We start from the raw sequence: 20,905 nt of genomic DNA, 5'->3' as shown, positions 1-20,905 counted from the left end.
ATGAATCGAAAACATGAAAAGAAAAAAATAAAAAATGTTAAAAATGGTCAAAAATCAATTCAAAATTATGTAAATGATAATAATAATAGTTTTTTTGTAGGTATGTAGACGTCAGTGAAAAAAGTTGAATAAAACGTTCGATTTGGTCAAAACAATATATTCGGGCGTGTTGCCAAAATCGAGTTTGTATAACACTTGGCGTAAATGACCATAATCAAATAACCGATTTTTGAATGAAATTTTCTATTAAAAAAAAAAAATAAGTGGGTGAAGTCATTTACAGGTCTTGTACGTAACCATTCCTTTTTGTCCAGACTTGCGCAGGTATGCCATTAGTCTTGAATATGAGTCAGGTAAATGCTTAATCTTTTCCATTTAATGTGTTCTTCAGTTTTGGCGTTTTTTGACCTGAGTAATAAACCCCAACCTAGAATTTTCCAGATTCAAAGTTTTATAAAAAAAAACTTTATCAAAGTTAATTTCTAGGGTTAAAAATCCTTTTTCAAATTAAAAATATCAAAGCCATCGACCGTTTTTCTTCAATATATTTTTTTAAACATCCTTCATCTAAATTCTACATTCCCTTCTCAGCAAAAGCTTTTCAAATCTTAAAATTCAATTTTAATTATTTTGAGCATATTATTCATCCAATCTTTAAAAAATTCTTAGCAACAGCGTTTCCAATCTGTGCATTTCCTGCCGCTCTTTCTCTGTTTACCAGAACCGGAGCAATCCGAAAATATTCTTAGCAACAGCTTCCCCATACTGTATTTTTTGACACTTTCTGTCTCTGTTTATCAATGCTTCCTTTGCCAATATCGTCATTTCCCACCGGAAGGCAAAAGCAAAACAGTCTTGAAAATCAGCGTTCTCTAGGCCAATCCTTATTTTTTGACCATCCCTCACTGTTGCCAATCTCTCCGTCTTATTCAACGGAGAAACAAACAATCTGAGCATCAGCCTTACCAATCTGTGCTCATCTTACCAACTAAGCTATTGTCGTGATTTTAAGAATCTTATGAATCTTAACTCAGACATTCACTCAGACATGTCTATCACTCATGAATAGATCAATGACTGATTTTGTTTTTTTTTTTGCAAAATGCTGTCAAAATAACAAACGTTGCCATATAAATTCATTTCATTTTAGTTATCTTCAGTGTTGCCGAATGAAACAATTATTTTATACTTGCTGACCCGGTATGCTTTGCTCAACCTTTTAAAATCAATAAAATGCGTGAGAATAATCTTATTATAAATAAATTTTCAATATTGTAAAATGAGATCTCTAACGTCAAATAATTATTGGAATACAAAGAAGATAAGATTCTTTTTGAACTGGATCTGAAATTATTATTATTATTATTATTTTTATTTAAGACACTTTACCATTCACAAGGCATTCATGTCTGTAATGGATCTGAAATTGATTTTCAATAATTGTTTTGAATTTGATATTAAGAACTCGTTTTTTTTCCTTTCTTCCCTGCAAATGTGGGGTGGGTTCACGAACTGCGAGAACAACATTTTTTGTAAACAAATAACACCACATTTCACATATGGCTCTATTTACTTGATAAGTTTTCGAGCAATACCCAAGGAATATTTAAATAAGGTAGTGTCGAGAGCCATATTGGATATTTTTTGTGACGTCACAAAAACGATTGTATCGAAACTTTATGTGAGAATGGTAGGAATTTCAAAGAAAAACACGTTTAAAAACGAAATCGAATTCCAATTTCATTTTGATTTTGTTGCAAGGCCTCTATTTCACTATGTTATGAAGTTTTTTTAACCTTTGAAGATTGCATTATGTTTTTTTCTTAATTTATTATTGAATGCAATGTCGACTTGAAGCTGAAACGTGCGAAAATGAAGAGAATATCAGCTTCGAAAAGGTCTAGAAATAAAACTGCACTTGAACATTTTCATGGAAAACTTCGAACTAATTTTAAGGTTTTGCAAATTTCAGTGGTGAAAATCCACAATTTTTTTCAAACTTCGATGGTCTTTTTTAAAGAAAAATTATTTGAAAATCAACTTTTTATGCATCCATCTTGAAGAGCAAGAATCCTTCTACAAAAACATATATTCAAAGTGGAAAATTTCCAGCAGATTCTTCGAATTATCATAGATAATGAAAAGTTTCCTAATAAATTAACAGATTTTTCGTGATTGTGACGTCTCAGCCTGTACCAATACAAGAGCATTTTTTGCCAAAATTAACAAATTCTGACATCTCGAGTTCTGAATATTGTGGAAAAATTCTACCTAGAAATGAATCCATTACTGTCAAAATTTAACAACGACGAATCTTCAGAATGCTGGTCGAAAGACAAGCGTTAAAAATATCATATGCCCTTTAAATGGATTTTTTAAACATCATTTTCTGAGGAATCTAAAACCTTTTATTTATAAAAAAAATGGACTTGCTGAAAAAATAAAGGAGGAATCAAAAAACAAATTGATTTCAAAGGGATATCTTCCCTGATATCGGTTCGAATTTCCAATTTGCTAAACTGAATCGTTAAATGCACGGATGAGTGTTTAAAAAAACTTCAGCATTTGGCTGAAAAACTACTTCACTAGCTTCTGATTTCGTTCAATTCTTGATAATGTTTAATTTGATGATAGTTTAAATTTACTAAATTTTTAATCAATTTATTCAGAGTATTATTGATTGTAATAAATGTTAATATCAGTGTTCAAATCAGCTGATGCCTAGATACTGGCTGGAAAAATCCGCAAGAGGAGCACAAAACATAAACTTTCTCAAAAATATGCATAAAGGACCCAGGACCCAGTAAGAACTAAATAAACTATAAAATTTCCCGAACATATTTTTAAACTTTGAGAACATTCGGTTTGTATGGAAAATTCAACGTCTATTCTAAATATGGTTATCTAAATTCTTGTACTGCTTTATTTGCCATAAACTTAACAAACTAAATACTGCAATTGAAGATAGATATGGAAAAGTCATGAATTTCAAACTTGTCAGTAAAAAAATATTAATTAGAATTTCAAAATTTAGCAGCATTTACCAGTCTTAAAATTACAATACAACGAATTATATTAGAACATAACCATTACAAATGATACAGTTGAATTTTTGAATTGATACATATATTCAAAAAAGAGAAAAAATTAAAACTTTAAATTAAAGTGCAGTAAGTCAAAATTTCAATTTTACTTTTTCTTAACTCTATCAAAGCTGTGACGCCTTCTCACAGTTTTTCAGTAAACTTTTATATCTCAGCAAATATTTTAAGTCTACATTGCAATACCATACCATGCCATTGCCATCCAAAATTAATGCCTTTTGTAAAACCCAAAATAAACTAACAAAATCAATCATAAAGATCGTAGACAAAATATCAAACAATTTAAAAGCAAGTAGCTCGGTGACTCGTTGTCATTTTAATTCGATGATGTTTCGTTATTGTGACATTATGAAATTTAATTAGGTTTCACCGTCCCCTTGAGCCCATCCAAAGCCCCCCAAATTTCAAAGTTGCGCTCATCGCCCCCTAGAAGGTCTCAACGCCCCCCAGGGGGCGGTAGGGACCATTTTGAAAACCACTGCTTTACTGCATGACTTGATTCAGTGAAATAATATTATTTTAGTTTGGATAACACAACTGAACAGGTTTGAAGTCGTTATTTTTAGTTGTGAAAAAGTAATGGCCCATCAAATTTGAAAAATATTTTTTTGTATTCTTAATTCATTTCAATACGATTTTGCAAATTACTTCCAAACCTTGTTAATTGAATGCATGAAAGTGTTTGTGATTAAATGAGATTGAAAAATTTGTTAGAATAAGCAAATCTGAAGCTATAACAGCGATTTCCCAAAAACTACTTTTTTCAAAAAAATAAAAAAAAAAATAAATTTATTTGATAATAACATTTCTTCCGCATACTTTGTTTGACATGTCACACATACATTAAAAAATAATTTTAAAAAATACCGTGATTTTTTTTTTTTCGTTTTTCTAAACACTTTACATACATATTTTCTAAGCAAACGATGTTTTCTCCATTTATAAGTTTTTGAAATCATCTGGCATTCTGGCCAGAGAGAAACAAATGCATTAATGTTACTTTCGAGAAAACACAATCTACCTACCAGCGGCGCGATTTTTCATATATTTTTTGAAGTCTTGTGGCTTTTCGTTCAATGAAAACGGTGTGGAAATTGATATGTATAATCTTTTTATACTTCTCTATTTAAACTTATTTAAAAAAATTGCATCAAATGGCACAGGATCCGATATATTCTCAATGAGTTTTGTATGACTACATTTTCAAAAAGAACAATATGAATGGTTCCTGAGGCTATCAGGCTTTTCCAGAGAATTAATTTCATACATTTCGGGAACTCCCGCGAATGAAACTATGATTCCCGGGAAACGGGAATTTCCGATTTTTTCAAATTCCCGGGAAATCCCGGGATGGACAATCTTAGCTAAACCTCATTTTTTTCGCGGAAAAATTCACAGAAGTTAAATTTTGTGATCATTTACATAAACCTTTTGTTTGTTATGAAGACGCTGGCTCCAGATCGCCCGCAGTGGACATCTTTTATCTCAGTCCTATGCATCGGTCAATCGGCGCTGGACACTTAGTTTAGTTTGTTCTACGCTAAATCATTATGATGAAAAATATTTGATTTATCAAACAAAGTATTGTAAGGCCAGTTTTCGGTTTTTTTTAACAATCCAGCATATTTGTTACATTTAATAATTTTCATAATTTCTCTTCTAGAACGTAAAAACTGTATGAAACTATCTTGTTTGGGACTTCGAAATTGATGATTTTTGGTAATAATTTCTTATCTATAGCAAATGCCAAGAATGATAAAATAACACCTTTTTAATCATTCAGCGAAAAAAAAAGTGAAAATAATTATTCTTTTCGGTTTAATGACAACTTCAGTTTCGTCAGGTTTTCTAGTCCTCAAGACTACGTGATTCCAATATTTTATTATTTGTTTCCAAAGATTTAAATTCCGATCATCAGAATGGTTTCGATTTCAACGTAATCAAGTCACTTGTTTGGATGCTTTAAAATTTCCACGAAATTATCTCAGATCCATGCAAATATAAATGCCGGCAAAACAGAAAAACAATCTTTGCATTTACATTAGTATCTAGTGGCTCACTTCCATCTGTACCGTTGAGCCGTCAACACGTACGCCGGAGCATCGTATCGTTGCTGTGTACCTGCAGGAACATTTTACATTATTTATTTTTTCCTTACCTGTATTTCAATCAGCACTTTTCAGTGCTAAAATTATTTTCATTTTCTTTTATTCATATTTTCTCTTTTCTTTCCAGCATGGGGAAGTCTTCGGCCGGCTCAAGGGCCGGAAGAAAACGGATTGCTGAACCTAATCCAGGGCCATCTGCCAAAAAAGTTTAAATTTCCAATTCATTCGATGTCCTTCATAACATCGGTGATGAGGAAATATTCATATTTAATTCTGATAAGAGTACTAAGAAACCTTCTTCTTCTTCTTATACTCTTAAAAACGAAAAGATTCCACCAATAACGGTCACGATTCCTGACTTCAATGCCTTTCGAAAAGAAATCGTCACTTCCGCCAAGGATGTGAAGATTTCTTTTCAGATCGGTCGAAGGGGAACTGCTCGTATATTGGCGGAATCTTTTAATGATTTTCAAAAAATTTTAAGTTATTTGAATAATAAAAAACACCAATTTTTTACGTACGACACTAGAGGTGATCGTCCTTTTAAAGTTGTACTTCGTGGTCTCACCGGCGATCAGACACCGGATGAGATCACAAATGAATTAAATTCTTTGTTAGGTTTTTCTCCAATTCAAGTAATTCAAATGAGGATAAGAACCAACACGAATAATACCAGTAGTGTTGGTTTTGCTCCTGAACTTTATTTGATCCATTTTAAAAAGGATCAGGTTAATAATTTGAAAATTTTGGAAAAGGCTCGTCTTATGTTTCATTGTCGAGTAAAATTTGAACCTTTTCGTAAATCCCATACCAATTTTTTACAAAATATTACGCAATGTCGTCGTTGTCAAGCTTTTTGTCATGGCACTAAAAATTGTAGAATGAATGCCAGATGCATGTTTTGCGGCTCATTCGATCATGAAAAATCTAAATGCCTTTTTGGTGGTGATAAGCCAAAAACAGAATTTTTTAAGTGTGCGAATTGCGCAGGTAATCATTCCTCGAATTCTCTAGATTGTCCCGTTAGGGCAAAAATTGTTGCTTCTAGGAAAAACCCCAAAGTTTCCAGAAAAGTTTCTTCTCTTCCTTCCTCTTTTTCGTCTTCACACGTCAGACCGGCAAACAACCTGCCTGTTCGCAGTCAGCCTCGGCCTACATTGGAATCACGGCTGGGTAATACCCGAAGTGATTTTAATGTTACCTGGGCTGATTCTGCGCCACAGACTCGTTGTTTATCGTTCTCAGAGGTGGTTGAAAATGGGTTGCCCTCTTCAGGTTTAACTAATAAAAATGGGAAAAAACCAAGTCTCAACGTTCATGCGAAGGCTTGGGAAAATCCCCGAAATTCAAATACTTTTTCTTCTCCTTCCTCTTCTGATTCTAACAATTTTGTTGATTTGGGTGAGATTACTGAGGAAAAATTAAAATTTTTGCATCAAAATTTAATGGAAATGATGCAACTTATGTTGAAAGCAAATTCAATGTTTGAAGCTTTCCAAACTTCTTTTAATTATGCTAACAAAATTATTATGACTTTACGATTCCCTCATGGATCCAAATAGATGTTTAAATATTATGAATTGGAACGCTAGATCTTTGCTGGCTAACCAAGACGAGTTCTTTTTATTTTTGAAAACTCATAACATACATATTGCTGCCATCACTGAAACTTTTTTAAAGCCAGACAATAACTTGAAAAGCAATGCTTTCTTTAAAATTTTAAGAAATGATCGACTTGATCGACAAGGTGGGGGTGTAGCTATTGTCATCAATAGTCGTCTCAAATTTAGACTTCTTCCTTCTTTCAATACAAAAGTCTTAGAAACAATTGGAATTGAATTAGTAACTTCTATGGGGAAAATTATAATTGTTGCCGCATATTTGCCTTTTCAATGTAGCGGTGAACAGAAAAATTTTTTGAAGGGAGATTTACAAAAACTCACCAGAAATAAATCTAAATTTTTTATTATTGGTGACTTTAATGCAAAACACCGATCTTGGAATAATATTTCATCAAATTCAAATGGGAATATTTTGTTTAATGACTGCTCTGCAGGTTATTATACTGTTGAATATCCTAATGGGCATACTTGTTTTTCTTCAATTAGAAATCCCTCCACAATTGATTTGGTTCTAACGGATTTAGGCGAGCATTGTAGTCAATTAGTTACTCATGCGGACCTCGATTCAGACCACATTCCAGTAACATTTTCTTTATCCCAAAGTCCCATTGAAAACCCTTTAAAATCAACTTTTAATTTTCAAAAGGCTAACTGGGAGCGATATATGAATTTTATTGAACGTAATTTAGATGTAAACGTTCCATTGAATTCAAAAGAAGATATTGATTTGGCTGTAGAAAATTTGACAACTTCAATAGTCAATGCTAGAGCCGCTTCAATACCTAAAGTTAAACATAAATTTAATCAACCTTTAATTGATGATGATCTTCAGTTTTTGATACGACTGAAAAACATTCGTCGACGCCAATTTCAACGAACTAGGGATCCTTATTTGAAATTAATTTATTGCGACCTTCAAAAAGAGATCAAACGTCGTTTAAATTTCATTCGTAATGAAAATTTTGCTAAAGCAGTAGAGGACATAAAACCCTACTCAAAGCCATTTTGGAAATTAACTAAAATTCTAAAAAAGCCCCAGAAGCCAATTCCTACTTTGAAAGATGGGGATAAACTTCTTTTAACTAATTCAGAAAAAGCTCAAAAATTAGCCCAACAATTTGAGTCTGCTCATGATTTTAATTTAAACGTTGTAAGTCCAATTGATGCTCAAATTTCCCTAGAATTTGATGAGATTCTTTCTAAGCAAATTGTGTTTGAAAGTTCTTGTGAGACAAATATTGATGAACTTAAATTGATTTTCAAAAAATTTAAAAATATGAAAGCCCCGGGGGAAGATGGGATTTTCTATATTCTTATTAAAAAGTTGCCTGAAACCACTTTAAATTTTTTAGTTAAAATCTTCAATAAATGTTTTCACTTGGCTTATTTTCCCAATAAATGGAAAAATGCCAAAGTAACTCCAATTTTGAAACCTGGAAAAAGTGCTTCAGAGCCTTCAAGTTATCGACCAATTAGTTTGCTTCCTTCTTTAAGTAAACTATTTGAGAGAGTTATTTTGAATAGAATGATGATTCACATTAATCAGAATTCTATTTTCCCTGATGAACAATTTGGTTTTCGTCATGGGCATTCTACTACACATCAACTTTTGAATGTAACTAATATGATTAACGCTAGCAAATCTGAGGGTTATTCAACTGGTGTTGCTCTTCTTGATATTGAAAAAGCTTTTGACAGTGTTTGGCACAAAGGTTTAGTAGCTAAATTAGCTCGATTTGATTTTCCTGTATATCTCACCAAAATTATTCAAAATTATTTGACTAGCCGAACTTTGCAAGTAAGCTATCAAAATTCATGCTCTGAAAGGATACCCATTAGAGCTGGTGTCCCTCAGGGTAGTATACTTGGGCCTATTATATACAATATTTTTACTTCTGATCTTCCTGATGTCCCAGAAGGAAAAGGTAGAAGATTATTTGCTGACGATACTTTGCTTTCAGCCAAAGGTCGAAATTTACGGGTGGTACGCAGTAGATTGCAACAAAATTTAAATTCCTTTTTGAATTACTTGAAAATGTGGAAAATTTCTCCTAACGCTTCCAAAACTCAACTTATTTTATTTCCCCATAAGCCAAGAGCAAATTTTTTAAAACCTAATGAAAATCATTCCATAACTTTTAATGGGGTTTCTTAAGAATGGTCTGATCACGTGAAGTACTTGGGACTCACACTTGATCGGAATCTTTCTTTTAAGAATCACATTGAAGATATTCAATCTAAATGTAATAAATACACTAAATCTCTTTATTCTCTCATCAACAGGAAATCCCGACTTTGCCTGAAGAATGAGATGCTTATTTACAAGCAAGTCTTCCGACCAGCGATAATGTATGCAGTTCCGATTTGGTCTAGCTGCTGCGCGACGAGGAAGAAAGCCATCCAGAGGATTCAGAACAAGGTTCTGAAAATGATTTTGCGGCTTCCACCTTGGCACAGCACCGAAGATCTTCATCGGATTGCGGGCATTGAATCGATCGAAGAGATGGCCAACAAAATCATCTCCAACTTCAGAGGCAAATCGATGCAGTCTTCCATCGCAGAGATTCGCTCTCTCTACAATTAGTTTAATTTTAGGATAGCTTTAGTTTTTAGTTTAAAATATTTTTTTTTTCACTACAGGATGTTCTCCTTTATAAAAATGCTTGATTGTGCTCAGCAAATTTAAGTCGAATAAATAAATTTAAGTGATTATTAAACTATAGGGCTCTGAAAGTTCATTATTGAACTGAACACCTAATTTAATGTATTAATGAAATATAAATGTAATGATGAATTGGTACTAATAAAGATATATTTAAAAAAAAAAAAAAAATCTTTGCATTTTCGTCGTACTCTGGCTTCAAGAAAGCAAACAAATTTCTTATGCACACGCTTTTCTGCACTCCTCTGTATAATTATTTATTCTTCCACTCTCTGGAAACTTCTATTCGATGTTCGGAAAACAAAAGCATTTGCCAAAAGCCTCTTCCTCCCACACACACCTTAACCCGTTTTAGTAGAGAGGCCAGAGCTATTTGTTTGGCTTTGAGATGAGATTTCCGTTCCAGCTGTTATTGTCAGCAGTCATTATTTATGGGAACCGGCTCCATTCTTGAAGCTGTCGACTCCAAAAAGCCCCCTCAAAATTTCATCTAAGCCTTCCACTTCCCCTAACCTGGTTGAGGAATCATAAAGATGACACAATGCTTCTACCCTCGTACCTACTCAATCCCCATTTTAGTTTTAGAAGAAAGCCAACCTAAATGAGGAAGCTCTGTCAAGGTTCTCTCTCCTTAAAGAACGGCTTCTACAACTTTGGTATAAGAACCTGCCAATATTGGAACGTTTCCGGCCAAGGCAAATTAATTTAGCACACTGACAATTAAGGGTTTTGTTCAAGGGTTGCATTTATTAGTGCAGCTCGTTTAATTAATTGGTCCGGTGTTTTGCTGAAAACAATTCTTCGAAACAACCCGGTACAAAAGTTGAGGATGTTTAGTAGATGTGGGTACTCACTGTACAGCCGGATTGTTCCGTCGGTTTCTCCTCGAGGATTCTTGGCAACGCACTTGTACGTGCCATAATCGGTCTGCTGGATGTTGAAAATGTGCAGCCTCATGTGCGTCTTGTAGATCGGCATCCCAACGGTCGATTCCGTCCTGAAAAGATCCAGGAATAATAAAAAAGAGGAAATAAATTGGACCTATTTGTAAGAGAAACAAATGATGCATGGTGCATTCATGTCAGCCTGCAGAGCCAATTTGTGTTTGAATTCAATTACACACATGTATTCATTTATTACAGGTCAAATTTCAATAATATATATTTTGTTCAACTTTCAATAATATTACCTATACTTTCGGGAATCGTGAATCATGTGTCCATCTTCTCGGGTCCAGTAGTTCAGTGACGTTGGGTGGGCTTCGGTGAAACATTCCAGGGTGACGTTGAAGAAAACGGGAACACCCACCAGCTGATGGGGAATCCACAGCATCGGAGGAACTGGAATCGAAATAGAGAAAAATCAAAACAGTATTATTGACACGAAAATATTCAGCAAAACCACAAATCTAGCTATGTAATACACAATTACCTTGAATAAATTTTTGAATGTCATTGTAAAATATTGAATCTCAGCTACAATGAACCCACTCAATTTATTTATTTATTAAGTCAAACTTGGTAGACTACAATACTTAAAACTACTTAAAACTAATGTAAGCTATTGTTTTGCTGTTGTATGAAGTTATTTTTAAATGCCCATTTTTAATGGTGTTTTTTTTCATTGTTACGTGTATAACTTCACTTTGTGAATTGTATTTGTACATCATTTTATCAATAGATTGATGTTTTGCATAGTTTTTGGCATAAAGTGTAATGTAGAATAAATGTTTATTTCTTAATGGACGGGAGGGTGCGTAAAAGTTTAATTTTGAAAGTAATTCAGGACTGTCTATTCTTAGTGTAACAACATCATTTACAAATGCAAGTTGGGAAAATTCTCTGCGTTTACTGAGAGGTTCTATATCAATAAGCTTACAACGAGATTCATACGATGGAAGAGGAAAAGTAGACCAATTGATTTTCCGTAGCGCATATAACAAAAATTATTTTTGAACAGATTCGAGACGTTGCGCGTGAATATTTGAATAAGGATTTTTTATGATGCTACAATACTCCAATATCGGACGAACATAGGATATATAAAGTGACTTTATGGTGTATGGGTCTTGAAAGTGTTTGCTGAAACGTTTTAGAAATCTTAGCATGCAATTTGCTTTATTGATTATATTGTTCTGATGTTCTACAAACGTGAGTTTCAAATCCAGTATGACGCCGAGTTCTCTTGCAATTTTGCATTTTTGTACTGGTTGACTGCCTAATTTTGTTTCAATGATAGGGTAACTTTGTTTTCTGCTAAATGATATAGACTTGCATTTTTTAACATTCAATTGAAGTAAACTTTTGTTGCACGATTCAAAGGAAACATTGATTTCGTTTTGAAATATTCAACATCTTCGGTTGTTTTTATTTTCAGAAATAGTTTTATATCATCGGCGTATTCAATCCGTTTCAGAATAAAGGAAATGTCATTAACGAACAGTATGAAAAAGAGAGGTCCTAAATGAGACCCCTGAGGCACACCAGAGGTCACAACTACAAATTTGGATATTTCGTATTGGAAACGAACGATTTGTGTTCGATCGGTTAAGTATGATTGTAACCAAGAGAGGAGATTTGGATGAAAGCCATTTTTTTTCTAATTTGAAGATTAAAAGGGGCATGTCAATGCGGTCAAAGGCTTTGCTAAATTCGATATAAACAGCCTCAAGATGAAAGCCTTTGCTCATAGAATTGATTACATATGTAACGATTTCGAGAAGATTTGATGATGTAGAGCGTCCTTTGAAGAAACCGTGTTGTTTGCTCGTTATAGTATTTTTTACTTGTTGATAATTTTTTCATTTATTATTGATTCAAAGAGTTTGGAGATACAAGACAAAATAGCTATTCCTCTACAATTCCGTATATCGGATTTTTTTCCGGACTTGAAAATTGGAATTCAAAAAGATTTTTTCCAAAATTTGGGTACTTTTCTATAATATAACGACATATTAAAAAGAATCAGAAGATGTTCGGTCAATTCGGTCGCCAAGTTTTTATGGAAACATGGAGGAAGTCCATCAGGCCCTGCTCCTTGAGAGGCATCAAGTTTTCTAAGTTCTTCGAAAACATTATTGTAATCAATTTCATTGACTTGAATGTCACACGCTAACTCTGGAATGACTGAAAAGTATTCACTATCTCGGTCTATCTCAGTAGAAAAAGTGTACACTTCTTGAAAAAAAGTTGCAAATAAGTTAGAAATTTCCAGTGGATTATTTCCAATGTTTCCGTCTATCTGTCAATCTGTCGTCTGTCAACTGAGTAGGAAAGTTTGAATTTTTCATCTGCGTTCTAGTATAGCCATTGAACACTTTTGGGTTTTGTTTAATTTTTTTTTTTAATTTTCTGATTGTATTTTTCAAAAGAACTTTTTATACATGAGTTTAGCTGGTTGCATAAATTTATATAATTTTGATGATTTGTAACACTTCTATCACTTCTGTAGACTTTATGAGCTTTTTGCTTCCTATTTTGTAAGTTTTTCAAATCTTTGTTATACTAGATAGGTTGTTTCGAGCTGTAGGACCGTCTTTTAAATTTTGAAGGTACATAACTGTTTATTAGATTAATCATTATGTTATAAAAGGTTTCTACTGTTGTATCAACATTTCCTTCATTCTTCAATACACTTGACCACTTTATATGAGCTCTAGTTTCAAAAGTTCGAAATTGGAATTCTGATAGTCTGGCAACTCCTCGTACTCCCAGTCGCGAGGTTTGGCACAGTTGGGGATAAAGAGCGAGTATTCTATCGCTTTGTGAAATGCTCCATATTTCCATAGAGGATCAACCGATTCGTTTACACAAAAGTTTTCTGTGTAGTTGGTAAAAAGTAGATCAAGATAATTATTGTTACTATTCTTCAAATGATTCACTTGATTTAAGCCTAAAATAGAAGCTTTGCCGAGTATTAATTGTAACGTTTCGTTCTCGCCTACGACTGGAAGTAGAATAGCTTCATTTTCATCATCCAAAATAAAATCAGCATTGCGTTGATTTAAAACGCCATCAATGTGCATTTTTGCTTCCGGTTGATCAGCTAATGTATTTTCAAGAACTTGAAAAAACAATTCAAAATAATGTGAAGTGGCAAATTCAGGTGGAAAGTATACGGAAGCAAAAATGTGCACTTCCTTTGCCAATGGTGGTTTTACAAAGATAGAATCAAATTCAGTATATGTTTGCGTTGTAAATTCTTCTGAGGGAAAAACATTGGCAAAAAAAATCACAACAAGGAAATTCGGTTCAAAAATTGACACTTGGCCAAAAAGTAAGAACGCAGAATAGATAAAATGTGAAATGCGAAAAAATCGACAAATAGCAACTATTCGCAGCGAATCTGAAAAAATGGCAACGTTGCTAGAACTGTTCTCGCATAAAGAAAGCTCTGAAGGCCCATGGGTTGTTACGTTTCTGCTCGTTTGAAGTGTGCGTAAAACACGCTCTCAAACTATGGGCCCGCTATACATGGGAATTCTCTTTCTGAGTTTCTCAGGTATAGTTAGATAGTGCAGAGCAAAGGCGGAAGCAATTCATGGGAGCTTTTCATCAACATGCCCTCTAGCCTAAAATTCCAACACCTATCAAGCTTTCTCCTATTGGCGCACTAATGCCTGTATATCCACCTTTCTTTCAAATTTCTGTAAAATAAAAATTCTCTCTAGTTTTCATTCCGCAGAACATGCCATTTAAATTATAATCATTAAAAACTACGGCGATTTAAATCATATAACAAAGAACTAGAATTTTGTACATGCGTCCTGAAAACCCAAACAACACGCACGCAGAAAAAGAAAAATCGTTGAATGTAGCGAAATCAACAGTCATCAAAGTTATAAAAGTGTTCGAGGAACGTATTTCGACAATTCGGTTCGATATGTCGCCAAAAAGTTGGGATTATCATCTATAACCGTGCATGAAGCTTAAAATCGATCTGAACTATCGACTTATCAGAAGGTAGTGACAGCTAATCGCAATGAAAAGCAAAACCGTACGGCAAAAACAAGATTTCGGAAGCTGTATACGACATATTGACCAAATTTGATTGCGTGGTAATGGACGACGAAACTCTTGCCAAGGCTGACTTCAGACAGCTTCCGTAAAGAGTTTTAAATAGCAACCGGATGGGAAAAGGTAGCAGACATTTTCAAGCATTTTAAGCTATCGAAGCATACCAAGAAATATCTCGTTTGGGAAGCTTTCTGTACCTGTGGCTTGTAAAGCGACATTTTCGTTGCAGCCAGGACCGTCAACCAAGAAGTTTACGTGAAAGAGTGTCATCAAAAGCGTTCGCTGCCTTTTTTGAGGAAACATTGTCTGTGCTGTTTTGGCCGGATTTGACATCCTGACATTATGAAATAAATGCCATGGAGTGGTTCGCCAGATCACGCTCCACTTGGTCTAACCACCTCGCTCGTTGAGCCCCCGCTCGTCTTGTTCCTACCGGATTCGTAGCGAACACCTGTTTTGCAGGATAGTCATCCGGCATTCGCGCAACATGTCCCGCCCAGCGTATCCGACCAGCTTTCACCACCTTCTGGGTACAGGGTTCGCCGTAGAGCCGCGCGAGCTCGTGGTTCATCCTTCGCCTCCAAACTTCGTTCTCCTGTACGCCGCCAAAGATGGTTCTTAACACTCGTCGCTCGAATACTCCGAGTGTACGCAGGTCCTCCTGGAGCAATATCCATGTCTCGTGCCCGTAGAGAACAACCGGTCTAATGAGCGTCATATACAGGTTACACTTCGTGATCTCACGGCCTCCGGACCTCCGGATCTCACGGCTGGTGTCATTGTCTGCGGTCACCAGTGAGCCGAGATAGACAAAGTCTTTGACTATCTCCAGCTCGTCGCCGTCGATCGTGACCTTGTTATTACTGGACAAGCGGGTTCGGTCGGTCTCGGATTCGCAGGCCAGCATGTACTTCGTCTTGGACGTATTTATCATCAACCCAATCCTTCGTGCTTCGCGTTTCAGTTTGCGGTAGATCTCCTCCACCGCCGCAGATGATCTGCCGACTATATCAATGTCATCGGCAAAGCAGATAAGTTGACTGGATCTGTTGAAAATCGTGCCCCGCATTTCGCCCACCGCTCGTCGAATAACACCTTCTAGCGCCACGTTGAACATCATGCAGGATAGACCATCACCTTGTCGAAGCCTCCTGCGCGATTCGAATGAACTCGACAATTCACCCGAAATCCGCACACAGCACTGCGTTCCATCGTCGCCTTGATCAGTCTGATCAGCTTCCCGGAAAAGCCGTTTTCGTCCATAGTTTTCCATAGCTCGTTACGGTCGATCGTGTCGTTTGGGGCTTTGATGTCGATGAATAGATGGTGCGTAGGGACTTTGTGTCCCCGGCATTTTTGGAGAATTTGCCGTAATATGAATATCTGGTCATGAAGCCGGCTTGATGACTTCCCACGAATCTGTTTGCTTGTGGCGTTAGGCGGCGGAGTAGGATTCGGAACAACACTTTGTAGGCGGCATTGAGGACAGTGATCGCTCGGTAGTTTTCACAGTCCAGTTTGTCGCCCTTCTTGTAGATGGGGCATATTACCCTCTCCTTCCACTCCTCCGGAAGCTGTTCTATGTCCCAGATCCGGACTATCAACCGGTGTAGGCAATCGGCCAACTTGTCCGGGCCCATTTTGACGAGTTCAGCTGCGATGCCATCTTTCCCAGCCGACTTGTTTCTATTCAGCTGGCGAATGGCTTCCTTATCTTCACTCATCGTTGGGAGTGGCTCGTCTTTGTCGTTGGCTTCGCCGGCGATGTACCTTCCCCCACCGTCTTGATCTCCTGCATGTGCGCCGTTCAGGTGTTAATCGAAGTGCTGCTTCCACCTTTTGATCACCTCGCGATTGTCCGTCAGGATGCCTCCGTCCTTATCCCGGCACATTTCGGCTTGCGGCACGAAGCCTTTGCGAGGAACCAACTATATTCTACGAAAATAATAATAAAGTTAACGAAAAAAACTAAAATTTGAATTTAGAGGATCGATCCATTGGTAAGGAGGTTACAGCAAAGCAAAGCCAAAATTTGGTGACTTTTTTGACGTAAGTTTTTTTTCTACCGGAAGTTCCGAGATAGCGGCCAAAACTTCCTTTGGACCACCAAAATCTTGTACATCCATGGATAGATTTATTCTTGACAATTTCAAATATTTTATAATCAGCGCAATATTTGGAACCTGTCACAAGTTAAAATCATTCTAAAAAGAGCTCTTTTCCGGGACTTTTTTCATTTGGAATCAGCTACTGGTGATTTCATAAAATATATCGACTTATTTTTTTCGATATTGAGAAACTAGAATAATTTATCTATACAATGAATTAAAAATTCATCAAAATCGATCAATATTTGCGGCCAGGGGAACTTAATCAAACTCTCGGGTCATATAGACCCAAACAGCCTAATTACGGATTTTTTTAAGGGAGCACTTCCGGTGGTCACAGGAAAAATGATCCAAGTTAAAAAGTTCTTGGTTATGCTTGTAATATAGCATACAAAATCAGTGATAATATCTCCAATACTAAAAAACTGAAACCAAATTGAATATTTTATAAAAATGAATGAATTTTCCTATTTGGATTCAAGAATCCAAGCGAATAATTTAAATCAAGTATTTTGGGAGAATTTTTTTAAAATTTTTGATGGTTCTACTCAGTTTAGCATCCAACTAGAAAGCCAGAGATGAGGTATTTACGTTGGTTTCTCGTAGGTTGTTCTTGATGTGCTGAGATGTATCAGGATGGTCATGATTCATACTTCTCTTGACACTTGAGTTGTTTCTTTGACAGAAATTTGCTTCTTGCATCGACTTGGAATGTGAGCTACCAGACAGATCAGCCGGTCAGCACAAACCTATGAATTTTATTCCAACTCAATCAATCCAATTGCCCATGATGGGTTTAATCACTCAATCGATTAGACACTCACCACATTGTAAACAAAGCCTGGACCTTCCCAGCTGGCAAACAAACAACATCGGAAGTCAACTCAGAGGCAAATGAACTGCAAATAACAATGTTCGTCCTCTGCACAAATGTAGGCTGGCACAGATGGATTTCCAAATGGCTTGACAAACATACGTTTGTTCACACTCTCAAATGAATTTAGAAATAAGGGGGGAAAGTTGTGATTCGCACAAAATTGATGATAGATTCGATTCCAAAAGGGGAAATTGAATTGAAAGAATCGAACAATTTAAAAAATTTAAACCGAAAAGTAGAGAAGTTTAAATAAAATTTTCCAAAAAGTTGCAAAGACTGACTTGAAATTAGGAAAAGTATCCTCTCAAGCGATTCGCTACTCGTTTCCACTCAGATGCGTTCTCTCAGTCCGTTGAAAATGTAAATTGAATTTAAATAAATCCATATCGGAATACGTACTGGAACGGGCCAGCAAGTTACGATCCCACGACTTTTTGGCCTCAGTTCCGGACGATGGTCTCGGTCCTTGCACAAAACCGGATGCATTCATCGGTGACGATGCGTTGTCGTTGCCTTCACAAACATAGACTTTTCGAGGTTCTCCGGATTCAACCGACCAGGTCAAATGGTGGTGGCCAAAAAGCAATCAGCCACTTTTGCCAGCCCCGATTCAACCGACATGCAGCGATTGAATCGAAACGAAACTTAACCGGATCTATCGGAATCGTAGGCAGGCTGCACACCAAAATAAAAAAAGAAATCTTCGCCATGAATACTGAAACCGAAAATGGATAGAAATGTATTCCTCTTTTCAAGAGTCGAAGGATTTGTTCGAAACCGTTCCAGAGAAGCACAAAAAACACCATCGATTTCGTTTGTAGTTCTTGCTAAGCGCACTTTAACACCGTCAAATGGGTTCGGATTGGTTCAATGTTCGCCTAATAAATGGGTCCTTGGCACTTTTTTGTGGGATTTCTGTGAGGGTGCTTTTTTTTGGGTCGGTTGTTGCAATTTTTCACGTATGCAAAAAATAGACGACAAAAAAAGAAAACACTTTTTGCCATGCCTGTTCTACTTTTCTTACACAAATAATTATCGTTTGATTTCTTTAAAAGTCAAATGGATGAGAATTCGCAAAAAACCCTGAAAATGGGTTGGTTTTTAAATTTGTAAAATGTGTTTTTGTTTTGCGCTTCGAAAATCTAGACATGAGATCTTGAAATGTTACCAATTATAATTGTTTCACAGTTTTCATATAAGTAGGTACATATTATCAACTGTATCTCGACAACTTTGAAAATGAAATTCCTTGAGAAGAAGATACAGTTTTAACTGTGTTTTTCAACAGTCCTGGCATTCAAAACGACATAACTTAACTTGCATTTTATGTTCCTTGAACTAATACTTCTACTAGTAAGTAGTAAAGCTAATACTAATACTAAAACTAATACTAATACTAGACAACCAGAAGTGGTATTTTATTTTACAGATTATATCGTATAGAATGTTATTTGAACTCATGTTCGTATATCTGCACCTACAATGTTCGGCCCATGCATATTCTTTTTCGTATTTGAATGCATTGCATGATTTCATTACGACAAGAAGAGAGACTCGTATTTATGTACATATGAACTCGACCTTTGTGCACGACAATTCGCAAAAAAACCGTGAAACGACCGATATACGATGATGAGCAGTGATTAACAGATTTTGTCATGCTATGAAAAAAAAAATCGAAAATATTTAAGATTTTTTTTAACATGAAATACGATTTCTATTATCATAACAACCAGCTGTTAGATCTTAGCAGAAAGTACATTATTCTATCAAACAAGATTGCTAAAATGAGAGATTATATTTAAAAAAGAAAAAAAATATAAAATGTCGGAAGAGTGGTACCTACAGTCGATTAGTTCAGCGGTACAAAAGTACTAAGGTAACTGCTGGTAATAAAAGTTCTACCCAGAGTGTTCACATTGAGCGCGGCGGCGAAACATTTCTACCCGAAATCCAGGCCGATGCTGTATCCAATATCGTACCTGTCGATGAAAATAAAAATTTACAGGAAATTCCCGATAGGGATCAGGAAGCCTCCGAAAACTGTAAGATACTGTTGTTATACACCTATATGCTTGCTATATGCATTGACTTTATCCCATTTTTATTCAACTGACGGAAAATGAGAGCCCTGCACTCTAGTCGCACCAGACGACCAAATAGTTAAGTCGTCAAACTTTCCATATTGTTACGAAAAATTTCGTATATAAAGATATTCCCAATCGCATATTGAGCGAAGACCTACAAGATTACAACCTCTATCATATATGTATATAAATGATGATGTAAATCGTCATAGCATATTCCAAAAAGAATCAGGGTAGTTATCATGAACCATGACAAATCGTGCAAATCGCAATTCAATACCATCCAAATCAAGAATATGTGTGCTAATGCCTATATTTCCTCCAAAATGATACGTATATACTGGTTTTGCTGCATTATATACGTAAAGTTTACACGTATATTTGCACGTAAATTTGTGTAGAAAATTCAAAAACCCCACCAATTGGATGTCTGGGTCACTAAATCTGTACTAAACTAAGATTATCTAGTTTATTTTTGTTTTTCAGAACATCTAAGATAATCTAGTCCCTAACACAGTTGTGATTGAATTATAATTTTATTTATAGGAAAAAGATTTTTCTTCAGATTTTTTTTACAATTTGTTAATTTGAAACGAGCCAAACTCGCTTTTATAATTTCAATATATTGTTATAAATTTAATGTTTTATAAATACAAAAGATGTCAGAAAGAGAAATATGAAATAACGCGTCCAATAGATAATGATTGGACATGAGCCGGGAAAATATTCTAATAACTTCCCGACTTAAGTTCAACGTACTAAACCAGGGTTTAAGACTTAACGGAACTGGGGGTTAATAAAGGTTTCAATCCAGTAAACTCGACAACATTTTCGAAAAGAGGGCTGATCTCCACCAGAAATATTAAACATGCTAATAGATAAATCGAGATGGCGCACTTTAATGTGGAATGTTTTGGCAGTAGATTGGAAACATAAACTGCAATACTTCAACACTGAGAGAACAGTTGTTCGATAAAATTTTAAAATATTTTCTGGATGGGCTCCCCACCAGATGTCGGTAATTGAACGGAGAAAATTTACTATTTGTTGGCATTTCCCCTTCAGATACTCAATTTTAGCATTCCAGGCACACTTTGAATCAAAACACATACCCCAAGATACTTAAAATCCTCGATGTTGGAGCTTCAGTAGAGCTAGTCTATGCTTTTTAAAGAAAATCTCCATTTCCGTTTTCTCTGGTGAGAACTCGATCCCAAACCCCAAAGCACAGGATGACAATCTTTTTAAAGTATCTTGTAAAGGTCTGTGCAGAAGTCGATTTCGTTTATTCAGAAGCTACACAAAAATCGACTCTTCTTCAT

At 35.5% G+C, this 20,905-nt stretch overlaps 1 protein-coding gene across 2 annotated transcripts in view; it reads right to left on the bottom strand.

Moving 5' to 3' along the window:
- LOC129740981 (lachesin-like) overlaps positions 1-20,905 on the bottom strand; it is a 343,414-nt gene that overhangs the window by 75,488 nt on the left and 247,021 nt on the right. For both annotated transcript variants that reach the window (XM_055732646.1, XM_055732647.1), the window contains exons 7-8: positions 10,686-10,836; positions 10,351-10,493 (exon numbers count right to left, since the gene is read on the bottom strand). In XM_055732646.1, coding sequence (XP_055588621.1) covers positions 10,351-10,493; positions 10,686-10,836 — 294 coding nt within the window. The remainder of the gene's footprint in view (positions 1-10,350; positions 10,494-10,685; positions 10,837-20,905) is intronic.

Source organism: Uranotaenia lowii, chromosome 2 (assembly GCF_029784155.1).
Source record: "Uranotaenia lowii strain MFRU-FL chromosome 2, ASM2978415v1, whole genome shotgun sequence".
Taxonomy (NCBI): Eukaryota; Metazoa; Arthropoda; class Insecta; order Diptera; family Culicidae; genus Uranotaenia; species Uranotaenia lowii.
Note: the sequence above shows the minus strand (reverse complement) of the source record. Positions and strands in the feature narration are given on the sequence as shown.